Below are 16,264 nucleotides of genomic sequence, written 5' to 3' on the forward strand. Positions count from 1 at the left end.
GTATGGCCTTGCCTTACAATATAAAGCGCCTTGGGGCAACTGTTTGTTGTGATTTGGCGCTATATAAATAAAATTGATTGATTGATTGATTGACTCTTGTCTTGTTGCTTTCAAGAAACGAGAATCGTCCTCCGTTCCGTTCACACAGCTCGAAACGCTGCGCGGCTGAGACAGAGTTCGGTCGGAATTAATAACTTCAAAATGAATTTTTCCTCCCAAAATGAAACGTGCTGTGTTTTCTTTTCAAATTACATCCTGAAGTGAAGCACAGCAGCTGTAAGCTCAGCTCAGATATATGGAAACACATTCATGCCAATATCTGAAAGGAAATGCTTTTGACAAAAACTACAGATTTTGTTTATTCCTATTTATGTCCAGAGATCAAGGATTCACCATGTAGAGTTCATTATGTACAAAGTTTAAGGATCCAGTGACCAAATTCATATTTATTTACTTTAAGACTCAATAAAATGTTCAATTTCAATTCAATTTAATCGGCTTATAAAGTGCCAAATCACAACAAAATCTAAATATACTAAAACAAATACATCACAATTGTACACATATCAAATTGTGGTATGTGTACAATTGTGACGTATTTGTTTTAGTACATTTAGTCATGGACATGAATATTGTTATTTTGATATGAAACAGGATAACAAATGACCTGCCAGTGGTTTTATATTTGATTTCATTAGTGTGTTTCAGTTGAAATTTACATTTTCAAATTTATGCAATGTTCATTTATATTTTCAAATAAAACTGTGCTTTTAAGCGGCTTTTGACTTCATTTTTGGGTTTCACATATACCATGCGATTAATCATGATTAATCACAGAAAGTCATTGAGTTAATGCGATTAAGATTTTTATGTTTGCCCACCCCTAATATATATATATATATACACACAGTCCAGTAAACTACAGTGAGTAAAAACTATTATCAAACTCATTGATCCAAACTCATTGGATCATTTTGAAAGTGCATAAGAGTCGATATCTGCACAAATTCATTTGAACCAAATATACCGACAGACACTGCTACCAGCTGGAGTGTAAAATATCCTCCATTTTAACAATCAAATTCAACACTTGACCAGTTAATATACTTCTAATCCCGAGTAAAATGTTTGACCTGAAACAATCTAAAAATAGGCTCCATGTTGAAAAATGTCAGAATTCAACTTTTAGGGTTAGCTGTTTCAGGTCTTTTTCTGTCACACTGTGGGTCACAGTCTCAAGAAGCGTTAACTAAAATAAAAACTTTGTACTGTGTGAAAAATGAGATGTGACGTGGTGGCACTGAGACTGTGCCACATTAAAATAATGCATTTAAGTCATTAGCTTGTTAATTGCACATGACTACATTGCTGTTGAGCTTGTTATGCAGGTGCAGACAGATGATGCACTAGTAACATTGAATTAGGGTCTCAGTTAGATTCTGCAAACCGTACAAACGCTGTAAAGACTGCTGAATGATGAAATGCTGTGACACAGCATGACTCAAGATGATGTGGTTCCTTACAACAAATCCAAAAGAGCATTTTTGCAACGTTTCACCACAATACACACGGTAGAGTTCACACTGTATTTTAACAATAGTGGAACATAATACTTTGAACAATGTAGGGTAGAAATTCACAATGTGGTGTAATGACCCAATCTGCACATCAAATTTGTAAAATGTATTTATTAATTTTTTGTGGCCCTGTTTGAATCATTGCCATTTCTAATCATACAAATATCTGATTAATGCATCTCATAGATATAAATGATAGCCTGCTTAAATTTAAAGGACTATGAGACATTAGTCAGACTATTCTTAAAATACAAGACCCTGGTTTAAGAACCTGTGCTGGAAGTAAACCTCCCTGTTGGAGTGTCCTTGAGCAAGACCATGACCTACTACCAGCTTGAGATAATAGATATGGTTTGCTTTTATAAGTTCTCTGTTGCCTCAGGACCCTCGTTCCTGAACATCTACAACGTCTTGACAAGCCCACGAAGCCACCAGCACTGTGATCAATCCCATCCCCCTTCACACACCTGCTTCAGTCTCCTGCCTTCCAGTAAAATACAGCAGAGCCTCTGACTTGGCTCCACCAGAATGGTAAACGGCTTCATACACCATGCTGAACTCTCCCCTCCACCTCCAAATAACTAAGACTGGTACTGGAATCCACCTGAACTCTCTTTTTAACAAAACAGGCACTTACTGCATCACTTTTCACAATTTTTATTACATCTACTTATTACTAATCCTGTGGATTAAACGTTTATTTCAGACATGTGTGAAGCTGTTTTTGCACCATCGACTCCTCTGCACTATTCGTGACATTTGCACAATTTGCAAAAGAAAATTCTACTTGTGTATTTTTACATGTATTCTTTTCTCAACTGTATTTATACTTTTTACTTATACTATGCTGTTGTTGTGTTCTTAGGTGAACCAGCACTTCAATCTTGTCTATGTTCTGTGCATATGTTGGAACTGACAACAGAGTTGACTTTGACTTTTGAATTCCCAACTAGTATTATAAAATAGTGTTTATTCCCCCCAGAATTTACATGAAAGACACAAAAACATACTTCACATCGAGTACTTAACTAGGTCAATTGGATGTGAATAAACAAACTTTTAAAATACAGTAATTTAAAAAGAAAAAGAAAAATTTGATATTTCCCTTTGTATTGTAGCATCCACTTTCATAACGAGAAGCTAACTTGTTTCAAAAAATGCTCAATAATGAGGTCCAGAATTACAGAAAATAACAGTATTTTATCACTCCACTTTAAAGTGAAAAGTGTCTTACAAGGCTTAGGGTGTTACATTCCTGACATAATTAAAATATCACATCTCAATTACTACAGATGCTGTTTTCCTTTGATTCTCTTCCTTCATACCACATCTCACCACAACTCATGAAAGAAGACAGAAAGCACAGGTTGTACAAGAATAATAATCATGATTCTAAATTGTGTTACACTCTTGACAAAACCGGCATTTTCCATAAGGACCTTTACAGAAAGTATTCACAGCGCTGCACTTTTTACGCATTTTTATGTTACAGCTGTTAAATAATATCTGTGCTAATTCTTTGTTTTGTGTTAGCTATCAAGTATTTGTGTTATTTGTTTGGAAATTCTGAGAAATATGTTAAGTTTTACGTTTTATCATGTGTCCAAGTTTCAGACACAGGGAGATCTTCCCCTGTTGGTGAGAGCCAGTAACATTAGAAATGTGAGACTAAACCACACCTACTGTTAACACCCACAAGGTATAAAAAGTGTTGTATGACTCATTTTGGGGGCCTTTCACAAGATGGACACTGTCTGTGAGGGTCCCAGGCCTGGATTTTAACATGATCTTTAATAAACTCAAAATGAGGAATAGACTGGTTTGGTTTTTGGTAAGGGGCAGAATCTTGCATAAAAGAACTGGGTAACAATAACACAGCCTTATTCCAAAATGGATGAAATTAAATTTCTTTCCTCTCAAAATTCTACACACAATACCCCATAATGACAATGTGAAAAAAGTTTATTTTTGGATTTTTGCAAATTTATTTAAAAAAAAAATCATGTGTACATAAGTATTCACAGCCTTTGCCATGAAGCTCAAAATTGAGTTCAGGTGCATCCTGTTTCCACTGATCATCCTTGAGATGTTTCTACAGCTTAATTGGAGTCCACCTGGGGTAAATTCAGTTGATTGGACATGATTTGGAAAGTCACACACCTGTCTACATATACGGTCCCACAGTTGACAGTGCATGTCAGAGCACAAACCAAGCATGAAGTCAAAGGAATTGTCTGTAGACATCTGAGACAGGATTGTCTCGAGGAACAAATCTGGGGAAGGGTACAGAAACATTTCTGCTGCTTTGAAGGTCCCAATGAACACACTGGCCTCCACACCCATAAATGGAAGAAGTTCAGATCCACCAGGACTCTTCCTAGAGCTGACCACTTGTTTAATCTGAGTGATCGAGGGAGAAGGACCTTAGTCAGAGAGGTGACCAAGAACCAGATGGTCACTCTATCTGAGCTCCAGCATTCCTTTGTGGAGAGAGGAGAACCTTCCAGAAAGACAAGCCTCTCTGCAGAAATCCACCAATCAGGCCTGTATGGAGTTTGCCAAAAGGCACCTGAAGGACTCTCAGACCATGAGAAACAAAATTCTCTGGTCTGATGAGACTAAGGTTGAACTCTTTGGCATGAAAGCCAGACGTCATGTTTAGTGAAAACCAGGCACTACTCATCACCTAGCCAACACCATCCCTACAGTGAACTGGGAGGCTAGTCAGGATTGAAAAAAGATGAATCCATCAATGTACAGAGCCATCCTGGATGAAAACCTGCCCCAGAGCGCTCTTGAGCTCAGACTGGGGCGACGGTTCATCTTTCAGCAGGACAATGACCCTAAGCACACAGCCAAGATATCAAAGAGTATGAACACATATACATGTAATTCCTAAAAAAAAAAAAACTTTTTTCATGTTGTCATTATGGGGTGTTGTGAGTAGAATTTGGAGGGGAAAAAATAATTTACTCCATTTTGGAATAAGGCTGTAACATATCAAAATGTGGATGAAGTGAAGTGCTGTGAATACTTTCTTGATGCACCGTATATCTCTCAAACTAATAACCTTTTAAACAACTCCTGAACCGCTCCGCCATTTTACACCAAAAACCGAGGATATGTTTTATTTCTGAACTCTGACACTGAGCCACATTGTAGACCTTACTCTCTGAAAATTAATGCACCGCGCAGTGCAGGTTAATGGGCGGCACTTGCAAGATGGTGCAATCAGTGAGTGTTCAACGACGAGTTGTAAAAACAAATAGTACAAACCAGCCACATGTACTCAACGTGTGCACTGAAAAACTCATAAATAAGGTTGCTAAGTTTTATCTGCACTCAGAACATCTCAAAATATGAAACAGAGGTGAGAGAAAACAGAAGAAATAACATAAGTCTTCAGTAACATTAAAGATCACAATAACAGAACAGGCTCCAATAGATGTACGTTTTATATATATATATATATATATATATATATATATATATATATAATATATATATATATATATTTGTGTGTGTGTAAACCTTTATTTGAATTTGAAGAATCTACACACTTTTGAAGTATGGTGGTGACTACAGTGTAGCTTATCTTCAGCATAGTTCCAGTTAGTGTAGTTCGAATTATGTTAGAACTTGTTGCTGAAAAAGTTGCTTGGGTGGGTTAAATGTTAAGTGTGCTGTTGTGAATAAATTAAGATATGAAGGAAAGAGGCCCAAGAGCACTATGATGCTCCTGTGACTCCTACAAGGTCAACACATACTTGCTACAGAGAAGTTATTTAGGGGGTAGGGCAGGTCTGCGTCCTGAGGTTTCTCCTTGTAGCCGATAAAAGAGCCATCGGTCTTCAGCAGGAAGTAACGCGGTCGCCAGTTCTTTATGTATTCACCTGCAGAGAAAGGCGGACAGAAAAAGAGAAAGAACAAGAGTCAGAGAAACAAAGGTCAGTTGTTCAAAAGTTCAAACAGACATTTGGCACAAACACACAGCAGGAGAACAGAGATGCTGATGATGCAGTTGGCAAGGGCACACTCAGGGATAATGATGATTATGACAGCCATGATGATGTAAAGTCAGTAATAACACCAATAATGGCGATGGTGTTGATTTTAAATACAGATTATGTTCCCCAGAGACATCAGGCCTGTCTGCTCAGCTCTCACTCGCATCTGTCCAAAGAATATCATACTGTACTGCCATGACTCCCACAGCGCTCGCCAGATTCAGATCGGATTACGTTAAAAAGAAAAGACAAAAACATGTTTACTCACACAACAATCCAAGTATCAATGCCAGAAACATCATCTGGTTGATACATGGGCAGGTGTCGAGGTGATGAACCCAACTATTCAACACACACACACACACACACACACACACACACACCACAACACACACACACACACACACACACACACACACACACACACACACACACACACTGTGCATATACATACACAAAAATCAAGCCACAATCCAAATACACACCACGCAGAGGCAAGGAAAAAGAACACACATCGTGGTTGACCCTTCTCGGGCCACAGCGACAAATAACAACATCTGCTGAGCAGCTGGTGGCAGAGCATTACCCAACTGGCTAGCACAGACTGGCACTACGCCGGCACCGCAGCTTTATCAGATGACCTGCTGCAGGATTACACGAGTGTCAAACATGTAGACACGACAAAGACTCACCACACACACACACTCACACGCAGCATGGACTAAAATACACACGTGTGCAAATTAACACATACTATCGTTACACTGGCAGGATACACAGTGGGGTTGCAACTGGCCATTTTAAACACAGATTAATCTATTGGATTACTTTCACAATCAGCTGATTAAACAGTAAAGGAAATTGTCCATCACAATTTCTGCGCATCCCAAGAAGACAAGACTTCTTTAAATGAAGAACAAACTATATCCAATAATATTCAGAAGGCTTTTGTCAGCCACTTTTTCACACATTTAGCCTTTGTTCCTGCACTGCTGAAGGCTGAGCCGGTTTAGGAACTGCTCAACTCCAAGGGTGTGTGTGTCTGTCTGTCTGTCCATAGGTATGAAATATCATGACAAAGACTTTGTATGCCAAGGTGATACTTGGTACACATGGTTGCATTACTAAGACTTCGGACAAGTATGCATTTGAATTCTAACTGTGGTCACCAGGAGGCAGAGTGGACTTCATGGATCCTGATCTAGTTACTCATGGAGATTATACCATGCTAAGATCTTGCATGAGTTTCTGTTTGGGTTGGGTGATGCAGGTCAGGGTATATGTATTGGCTTTTTAACAGTCTAATAAATTCAGACTTAAAAGCCCTTTAAAGCAACTTGAAACACTTCAAACCTCTCTGTGTTTAGTTTAGAACGGGTTAAAATCAAATACACTTTAAAACAATAAAAACTGAGACACCTCATTTAAAACAATCTAAAACTGTAAAGTGGTTTAAATCCATTCTAAATCAGTTTATTCCTAGAAAAAATAGTAAACGAGCTAATGAACACTCCATTTTTTCTTGCTAAGTAACTTCAATGAATAATTGGCCATAAAAAACAGATAAAAAACTATTTTTCTCTCAACTGACTTCACAATTGCTTTATCTCTCACAGATATGGATGAAACTGTTCCTCACAACCACAGCTGCACACATCAGCTACAGTATATTTGGGAACCACATACCTGCAATTACAGTGAAACAAAGCAGAAAACATTTTTATTTTTAACAAACATTTTTTCATTACTGGGCTATTCCCTGAAACACACACACAGACAATTACACACACTAGCAGATAAAGTCATATTTATACATACTCATAAGTCACACAACACACACAACTCTGATAAACTGTTATTCTGTTTGTTTTCCTGTTTTAGAATACTTTGCTGGGAGAGAAGAGGGAGTGTGTGTGTGTCTGTGTTGTATTTGTGTCATCCATTTGAAGCGGAAATGACAGCAGGCCGCGGTCGTTAACACGTTGCAGAAAAACACCTGCTCCGCCGAAGGGACCGTGTGACTGCGGGCCCCGCCGGTACCATCTGGGTGCTGTGGTATTTCAGGGCGACTGAGTCGAACAAACACACACAGGGACACGGAGACGCAGGCAGACAGATAAAATGCTGTCGGGTGCCAGTGCGTCATCAGGACTACCAAATCACACCTCTCTCTTCTCTCGGTCTCAATTTTTCTCTGTTTCGCAAATCTGCCCACTCTCGCCTCATTTCTTGCTCCTGTTCTTTGAGAAACAAAGCATATTCTCTGGATCATTGCTTCTCATAAACAGAATGCTGTGGGGGGCCTGAACGGGAGGGGTGGAAGGAGGGATGGAGGGTGTGATACAAATGAAGATGGGAGACAATAACGCAAGGAGGGAGGTGGTGGATAAGCTAGCAAAAAGTCAGGTTTAGAGAAGAACGGGTGTCCAGAAGGTCAGCTGGTCACAAACTGAGTACAGTTACTTTGGGTTTGGATTGAAAAACAGCACTTGCCTCATCCTCATTGAAGTACGAAGATGCATTTGCGCAAGACACTTTTGTGTTCTGCTGCTCCAGCAGTGTTGCTGAATCACCAATGAGTTTCTTGTCTGATAGTGAATCAAACCAAGGATCTCCATAAAAACTGCCAGAGCCAGCTGTTATGGGTCCTAGGCAATGAGGCACCTGTGTTCTGAATCAAGCTCAGGCGAATGCACCCACTCACTATGGTAATACTCCAAAGTGCCCTCACGATACAAACTGTATGCCTCGTCTGGATCTCCTGACAAACTGCTCACTGGCCACAGATTTATTCCAGAGCTTAAGGATTCTCTGGAGAGACCTAGTACCAAAGATACTTCAGAAAGGCAAAACTTGAACTTTGAAGTTTTATGCTGTTTGAAGTGGTTTGTTGGATAGCCCGATGCAAATTATTCTGATAAATTCACGGTGCAATGAACTGGCATCCCCATCCAAGGAAGTCGTAGGCTCTCATCTGATTCGCACTACAATATCCAGGGATATTTTGTTTCATGACACAGTATCCAAACAGAGGCCGTATTACTGTATACTCACAATGGTAAATGCAGTGCATTTACGTATATAACATCCCTGTCACACCTTGATGATTTAGCCAGCATATGCCGACAATATTAAAAATGCCGGCGTACATGTAAGTAAGGGTAAGTTTTGCGTAAGATCACGTTGAAGCACGCTGATATACATCGTAATACGGCGAGTACGTCGAAAAATTTGGACATGCACAATATTTTCAACATATGCCAGTGTATGTCTCATATGTCCCGCATTTGCAGGCCATTAGTTGTAGGTAAGTTATGGGACTGTTGACACACATTTCTTGTACCTTACTCATAAGCCGAAATATGTCCATTGATACTGTCCACTGATTGGCTCAACAACTGAATGCTGCAGTCCTCATGTGAACTGTTCAGACTGTTACAAATAATAAAACCATTCACTCACAGAGCAAATATAAAGTCTTAATCTTACCTGTGGAACTTGGTGACCAGTGGTCGCATAAATCCAGCACTGAAAAAAAATAAACTGGCATGTCAGCCGCTATAAATGGCCTATACTGATATCTGGAATATTGGTGTTGATAATCGGCCTGGCCAATAATCAGTCGACCCCTAATTTATATAGCACTTTCATAGTAAAAGTGTATCAACTGATGCTTCTCTCACACACACACACACACACACACCACACCACACCACATTATATACGAGGGCGGTCCGTAAAGTATAGGTCCTTTTTATTTTTTTTCAAAAACTATATGGATTTCATTCATATGTTTTTACGCCAGACATGCTTGAACCCTCGTGCGCATGCGTGAGTTTTTCCACGCCTGTCGGTGACGTCATTCGCCTGTGAGCACTCCTTGTGGAGGAGTCATCCAGCGCCTCGTCAGAATTACTTTGTCTGAGAAGTTTGCTGAGAGACTGGCGCTTTGTTTGATCAAATTTTTTCTAAACCTGTGAGACACATCGAAGTGGACATGGTTCGAAAAATTAGCTGGTTTTCAGTGAAAATTTTAACAGCTGATGAGAGATTTTGAGGTGATTCTGTCGCTTTAAGGACTTTTCACGGTGCGAGACGTCGCGCAGGCCGCTCTCAGGCAGCGTCATCAGCCTTTTTCAAGCTTAAAAACCTCCACATTTCAGGCTCTATTGATCCAGGACGTCGTGAGAGAACAGAGACGTTTCAGAAGAAGTCGGTTTACAGCATTTTTATCCGGATATTCCACTGTTAAAGGAGATTTTTTAATGAAAGACGTGCGACGGGTCCGCGCGTCGGGACGCAGCCAACGCGGCGCGGCGGCAAAGGAAAAAAAACCTCAGTGTTGATAACCATTTGTAAAATCCAGTTGGCTTTTGAGGCTTTCAGTGGAGTGAGTATATGAGACATTGTTTAGTCAGCTGGAGATGTTCCAACGTGTCCTTAAGGCTTCCAGCAGAGGTGTTTTTCCTGTGACGGAGCGTCGCGGCGGCTGCGAGCCGACGCTGCAATCCGCCCGCACGTCTTTCATTAAAAAAATCTCCTTTAACAGTGGAATATCCGGATAAAATGCTGAAACCGACTTCTTCTGAAACTCCTCTGTTCTCTCATGACGTCCTGGATCAACAGAGCCTGAAATGTGGAGGTTTTAAGCTTGAAACAGGCTGATGACGCTGCCTGAGAGCGCTGAGCGACGTCTCGCACTGTGAAAAGTCCTTAAAGCGACAGAATCACCTCAAAATCTCTCATCAGTTGTTAAAATTTTCACTGAAAACCAGCTTAATTTTTCGAACCATGTCCACTTTGATGTGTCTCACAGGTTTAGAAAAAATTTTGATCAAACAAAGCGCCAGTCTCTCAGCAACTTCTCAGACAAAGGAATTCTGACGAGGGGCTGGACGACTCCTCCCACAAGGAGTGCTCACAGGCGAATGACGTCACCGACAGGCGTGGAAAAACTCACGCATGCGCACGAGGGTTCAAGCATGTCTGACGTAAAAACATATGAATGAAATCCATATAGTTTTTGAAAAAAATAAAAAGGACCTATACTTTACGGACAGCCCTCGATATATATATATATATATATATATATATATATATATATATATATATATATCAATGCCAGGGTGCTGTCATGCAAGGCCATCAACTGCACACTGGGAGCAACGTGACAATTAAGGACCTTGCCCAGGGGTCCCTTAGTCACTTTCTGCTTGTCAGGAATTGGACTTTGTGTGGGTTGTGTTTGGTTTGCTTTTGTATCTGTCTGTCTCTTGCGCTGCCTTTCTGCTTGGGTTTTCTCTATCCTGCGTTTTCTTGTCCCTCTCTTTCTCTTGGTTCTTCATGGTGGGCGTTTCCCTCTGTTCTGGCCACACCCTGGTTCTGGAAGTTTCCTCACACCTGTTCTTGATTTGCTGCTCATCACCTGGTGCTTATAAGCCTCACTGTGTGCCTGTATTCCTCACCTGATCGATGGGCCTTGTGCCTCTTTCTGGCTCTGTTTCTCGTGTTTCTCATCATGTTTTTGACAACCTGCCTGTGTACCTGGACCACGCCCTTGCCTGATGATTGTGTTACTGTTGCTCTTTTTGGATTGCCTTTCTGTGTACCACCCCCTGCTTTTGTATCAAATAAACGCCACAATTCTACAGAGCTGTTTGTCTGCGTCTTGCAATTGTGTCCTGCCTACTCTGCCAGTAGAACCTGATACTGCTCTAACGGGGATTTGAACACAGGATCCTCTGGTCAAAAGCCTACTCCAAATCTGTGGATGTGTTTCATTCACATTATTTATCACAGTGTATCAATTCCAGCTGTGCCTTGTAAACGCAACAGAGGCAAAAAAAAAAAAAAAGCTCATGTAAAAAAAGGATGAAGAGAAACGGACTGACTTAAAAAATGATGAAGACGCATGGAAAGTTAAACTGATAAAGCTATTAAAAACTGGCAGTGATGGCAGGTTTGCTGGTCCAGATCCAGTCACTTCTCTGAGTCAGTATCTAGATGAAGTGTCCAATGGAAGCCTGTGGCTGGCCACTTCATCGCTCAGCTGTCCAGTATAACTGAAAACATTTAAGCAATCCTTCTGGCCAGACCTTGTGCATGTGTGTGTGTGTGTAAACACGTCTACTGGGGGGGCGGGGAGGGGGCAGCCAGGGGTGGCACAGACGGAGAGAGGAGATAGACAGTTGTCTATGTATGCCGTTCCCAAAACACAGGCGCATGCACACACACACACACACACACACACACACACACACAAGCACACTAACACAATTCTGTTTCGACTGTTCCAATTCTCTGAATGATCCAATGGTGTTCTGTCAAGCTATCCCGTCCTGGCCCTGCCTGTAATGAGTCCAGAGAGCTCTCCCACTCTGGACAGCTTGTCTGGGGAGCCACGTGTCTCTAGTTTGGACTGCTGGAGAAAACAGAACAGCCGGTCTCCTTCCCACACCATCTCTCTCGAACTTCAGTTTCATTTAGTTTTCTACACAACTTTGCTTCTCCCTGAAGGCCAATTAGTAAATACAACACTATCCAGTGCTGATGACAACAGGATTCTCTTGTTTCTTGTTAGACCTACAGTAAACTGGTAATATGGGAGAATTTGGGTGATCTGAACAATCAGAACAAAGGATGTCTGTAAAGACGAGTTAAACTTCTGTTAAATCTGTCTAAATTGAGGAAAATCAGATCAAAATACAAGTAAAACATACAATAGATGAGTGACATGGTGGCATCACGGTGGCTTAGTGGTTAGCACTGGTGCCGCACAGCAAGAAGGTCCCACTCTGTGCTTTTTGTGTGGAGTTTGCATGTTCTCCTCATGTCTGTGTGTGTATCAAATCATTTGGTTCTTTGAAATGAGTATCATGATACCATGAAAAGTCAACTGATGCACGGAAAAAATAATGACCTCTTGTAGAAGAATTGGAAATGATTTTAGATTTAATATGACTGAATGTTATGTGTCGACGCGGGTTGAGGAGCGGACCTGCGTCTGACAGAACCCAGCGGTAAAAATAACCAGAAGGCGGTTCCCAACAGAAACAATTTATTTTTTCACCTGTGCTTACAAATGTAAAACATAAAAAGCGTCCCTCTGGTGGAGTAATAATTGGCACGTTCTCCAGCGCCCGCAACGATTAAAGCCCGGCGCTCCTGGACCCACTACCACCAACAAACACACCCCAGGTGGACACGACGAACCGATTCTCTGTGGAGCAAAGAAAAGGTGAGGTGAGTCAGCAGGTACAACTCTATCTTTCACATAACACACGCTATCAGCAACACACTCAGGTCAATGTTTCTTTTTTAACTTTGTGCAAATGAGCAGCCCCTCACAACAAGTGGAGGATCACTTATCCTGCACGCCACCGCAGTGAGAAGCAAGCTGCACAATTCTCCTCACAATCTCAATTTACTGTGTAACCAAGCACCAAGATACTATCAACAATTACTTAATCACTTAATTACCTTTAGCGTGTGCTGACAGCATGTGTCCTCACCCTTCCCTGCTTCACGGGCTCGATATGTCAAACCCAGGCGCGGTCCTCAGCGTCTCACAAACAAACGTCACAAGGTTGAGTTCCCAGCAGCTCTGCTCAAATCACACATGACTTATATGCAGAACGCCATCCAATTATCCGCTTCAGCTGCAAGTCTTCAAGGCCGCACGTGAGCCCCTGCCACAGGTGTTCCACATGACACTAATAAGGGTGAGGACTCTTCAGCCAGCACTTTCTCCACAGACTAATCAGCCCTCATGCCACCTGGAGAGCAAAGAAAAGAAAAGAACACCAAAACAGCCAGCCACGCCCCCCCAACACACAACACTGAATTTGTGAAGGAGAAAAAAACCCCCAGTAAATTCATCATTCAATTATTGCTCCATTTCTAATTTTGAAAAAATCTACAAAGACAAAAACATACAAAGTATTTTCACTACAAACATCAAATCTACTCAATTTTCTCTTGTTGCATTACCAGGTTAGAAGTATCTGGGGAAAAAATGGAATAATGAGTGCTCCCTCACTGAAATAAAGAAGCGGCAGCTGGAAATGAAAGCTTTTCTTAAAAAAAAAAAAAAAAAAAAAAAAAAAAAAACTGATCCATGCATTTGTGACGTGGCCAGAGTGAGCTGACCGACCCTTGCAGATTTCCTCGTTGTGGAATGAATAAATGTCATTTTAAATGAATGATATTATTCGGCTATGTGAACAATAATTGTACTATATTTAAACAGGATAACGACAACACAACTATGCTGTGTAACGTGCTTGTATGTAGAATTTTTAAATGAAAACTGCTTCAACGTAATGGAATATGTACTGAAAACAGGTTTGGGTGATGGCAGACTAACTGCTCATAACTACAAATGCAGGTCTGGACCACTCAAATTTTGTTTCTACCTACAAAACCACTCAAAATAAATGGGGAGAGAGGAAAAAAAATCAGTCGTACACACAATTTACACATTAATCTGTTAATAGTAGCCGTTCTGACCCCTTATGCTGAAACATCCTGTAGTACACGAAGCAAATCAAAGTTTACTCAAAGCTCCGACCTTCAAGACAGATGGTTTCCAACTTTATTTCTTTTTCTCTCTTTCACTCTCTCTCCTTTTTTTTGGGGGGGGGGGAATAATAAATTTTAAACCAAGAACTACAACTTTTAAAAATTAATTTCAGAATGTCTGGAAGAAATAAACCTTTTTTGGCACATCCTCCAGTTGCAGCTTGTGAATTTAGCAATAAGAGGCAGAGATGAATCAGCTGTGACTGCGCCTGTTCCAAGCTTTCTGATTGGACAATTACAAAACTGCACTGACTGTCACTCAATTAGCAGACTGATTAACTACTCATTTGAGGGGGAAACAGGAAAGACCAAGACAGACGAATGCACAGAGGAGGAAAAAAAAAATACAAGACAGGTACAAATCAAATGCCTGAACTTCAGCCAGCGGAGCTAAATCGAGACACGCAAAACTGCACAAACTCTCCCTTTCTCTCAGTCTCTCTCATCTTCAGGACACCAACACACCTCTATTCTCCTCTGAGCCGGACGTGACATTTCAGAGCAGAGAATGAGAGGAAAAGCAGCACATGCAAAAAAAAAAAAAAAAACCTTGAAGACAATTATATATATATAAATATCTCCATAACTATGTGAGCTCACCAGCCATTTGTTAATCAACCCAAACAGGGATTTAATTTAATGCTTTGGCCAAGGCTGGAGCTGATATGCAGATGGCGCAGAGATGGGGCTGAGTGACTGGCACTCTCGGAGCTGGAGGGGGTGTGTGGATGTGTGTGTGTGTGGGGGGGGGTTGCCACGTTCCAGCACATACACAGCAGCTCAGCAGCATGGAGAGGGATGTCTGTCATTCTGGCTATGGCAGCTGGCCACAACAACACACATGTACACTTGTGTGTGTGTGTGTGCGCGCAAGCACGTGCATGCATGCATGCACATGCGTGCACAAACACACACATATGCAGGCAGCGGTGGGAAGAGAATAAATGACAAGTTTAATAACCAAGTGACTGAACTGGCTGCATGCCTGGTTGACAAGCTGAACGACCTAAGGAAAAACTAACAGTCTACACTACTTGACAACAACTCGACTTTCTCCCTCAATAAATAGCTAGACGGCTGTACCAAAGAATGTGTAGTTACACCGGTAAAAGCAGAGAGCAGAGAACATGGCAAGCTGTTTCCTGGTGAAGAACAGGTGCACAAAACACACAAAATTCACAAACACTTGTGCATATATAAGAGGAAATTCAATTCAAGTCATTTATATCGTGCCAAATAACAACGAAAGTCACCTCAAGTCACTACACACAAGCAAAATCTAGACCAGGAGTGGGTAATAGCGTGCCATGAAGGGCCAACATGGCACAAGTTTTCCTTGCAGCAAACTGCCTCAGAAGGTAGTGTTACCAAGGGGTGCTTCTGCTCAAACTAAAGTCCTGATCATCTGTGAATTCACCTACTGAGATGATCAGTAGCAAGGAAAACCTCCACCGCCACAGCACTTCATGTCCACCCCTGGTCTCTAGACCTTATCCACTTCATGAAGAAGCACACTGGCAGACAGTGGTAAGAGGAAAAAAACTCCCTCAGCACTTTTTGGTTACAGGAAGAAACCCCAAGCAGACCAGACTCAGGGAGGTGACCATCTTACCCATTTCAACAAATTAGAACAACAACAAAGCACAACACAGCGCTATGGTAAATGTGCCTGAAGTGGGAAGTTCTCAAGAACTGAGTAACTGTGCAAGAAGTACACTAGTGAGGGAAGCCACCAAAACACTCATGACAACTCTGAAGGTGTTACAAGCTTCTGTGGCTAACAGGGAAAAACTGGGAAGAGTGACGCTTGTGTCTGTTCTTTCACTAGTCACACTGGTTTATATTTCTTAAAGACTGATGTAAATGAAGTCCAAGACATATTCGGTGACTTGGAAATATTCATGTGTCCACCCCTGGCTTGATTAAAGAAAACTGGCTGTAAAAGTGATTATTTGTCTTAAAAATAATTATTCTAGTTTTTCCAATTACTTATGGTCTATGAAAATGGAGGAACTATGTAAAAAATGGGCTGTAATTCCTAAATACTATTTTTTTTTGTTAAACCCCCTTGGATTAAAGCTGAAAGGCTACATAACAAAC

At 41.1% G+C, this 16,264-nt stretch overlaps 1 protein-coding gene across 1 annotated transcript in view; it reads right to left on the reverse strand.

Annotated features, from left to right (window-relative positions):
* Positions 1 to 16,264, reverse strand: part of akt3a (v-akt murine thymoma viral oncogene homolog 3a) — a 120,642-nt gene that overhangs the window by 46,256 nt on the left and 58,122 nt on the right. Inside the window, exon 3 of the mRNA XM_034184589.1 lies at positions 5,345 to 5,470. Coding sequence (XP_034040480.1) covers positions 5,345 to 5,470 — 126 coding nt within the window. The remainder of the gene's footprint in view (positions 1 to 5,344; positions 5,471 to 16,264) is intronic.

Source organism: Thalassophryne amazonica, chromosome 13 (assembly GCF_902500255.1).
Source record: "Thalassophryne amazonica chromosome 13, fThaAma1.1, whole genome shotgun sequence".
In the NCBI taxonomy this organism is placed as follows: Eukaryota; Metazoa; Chordata; class Actinopteri; order Batrachoidiformes; family Batrachoididae; genus Thalassophryne; species Thalassophryne amazonica.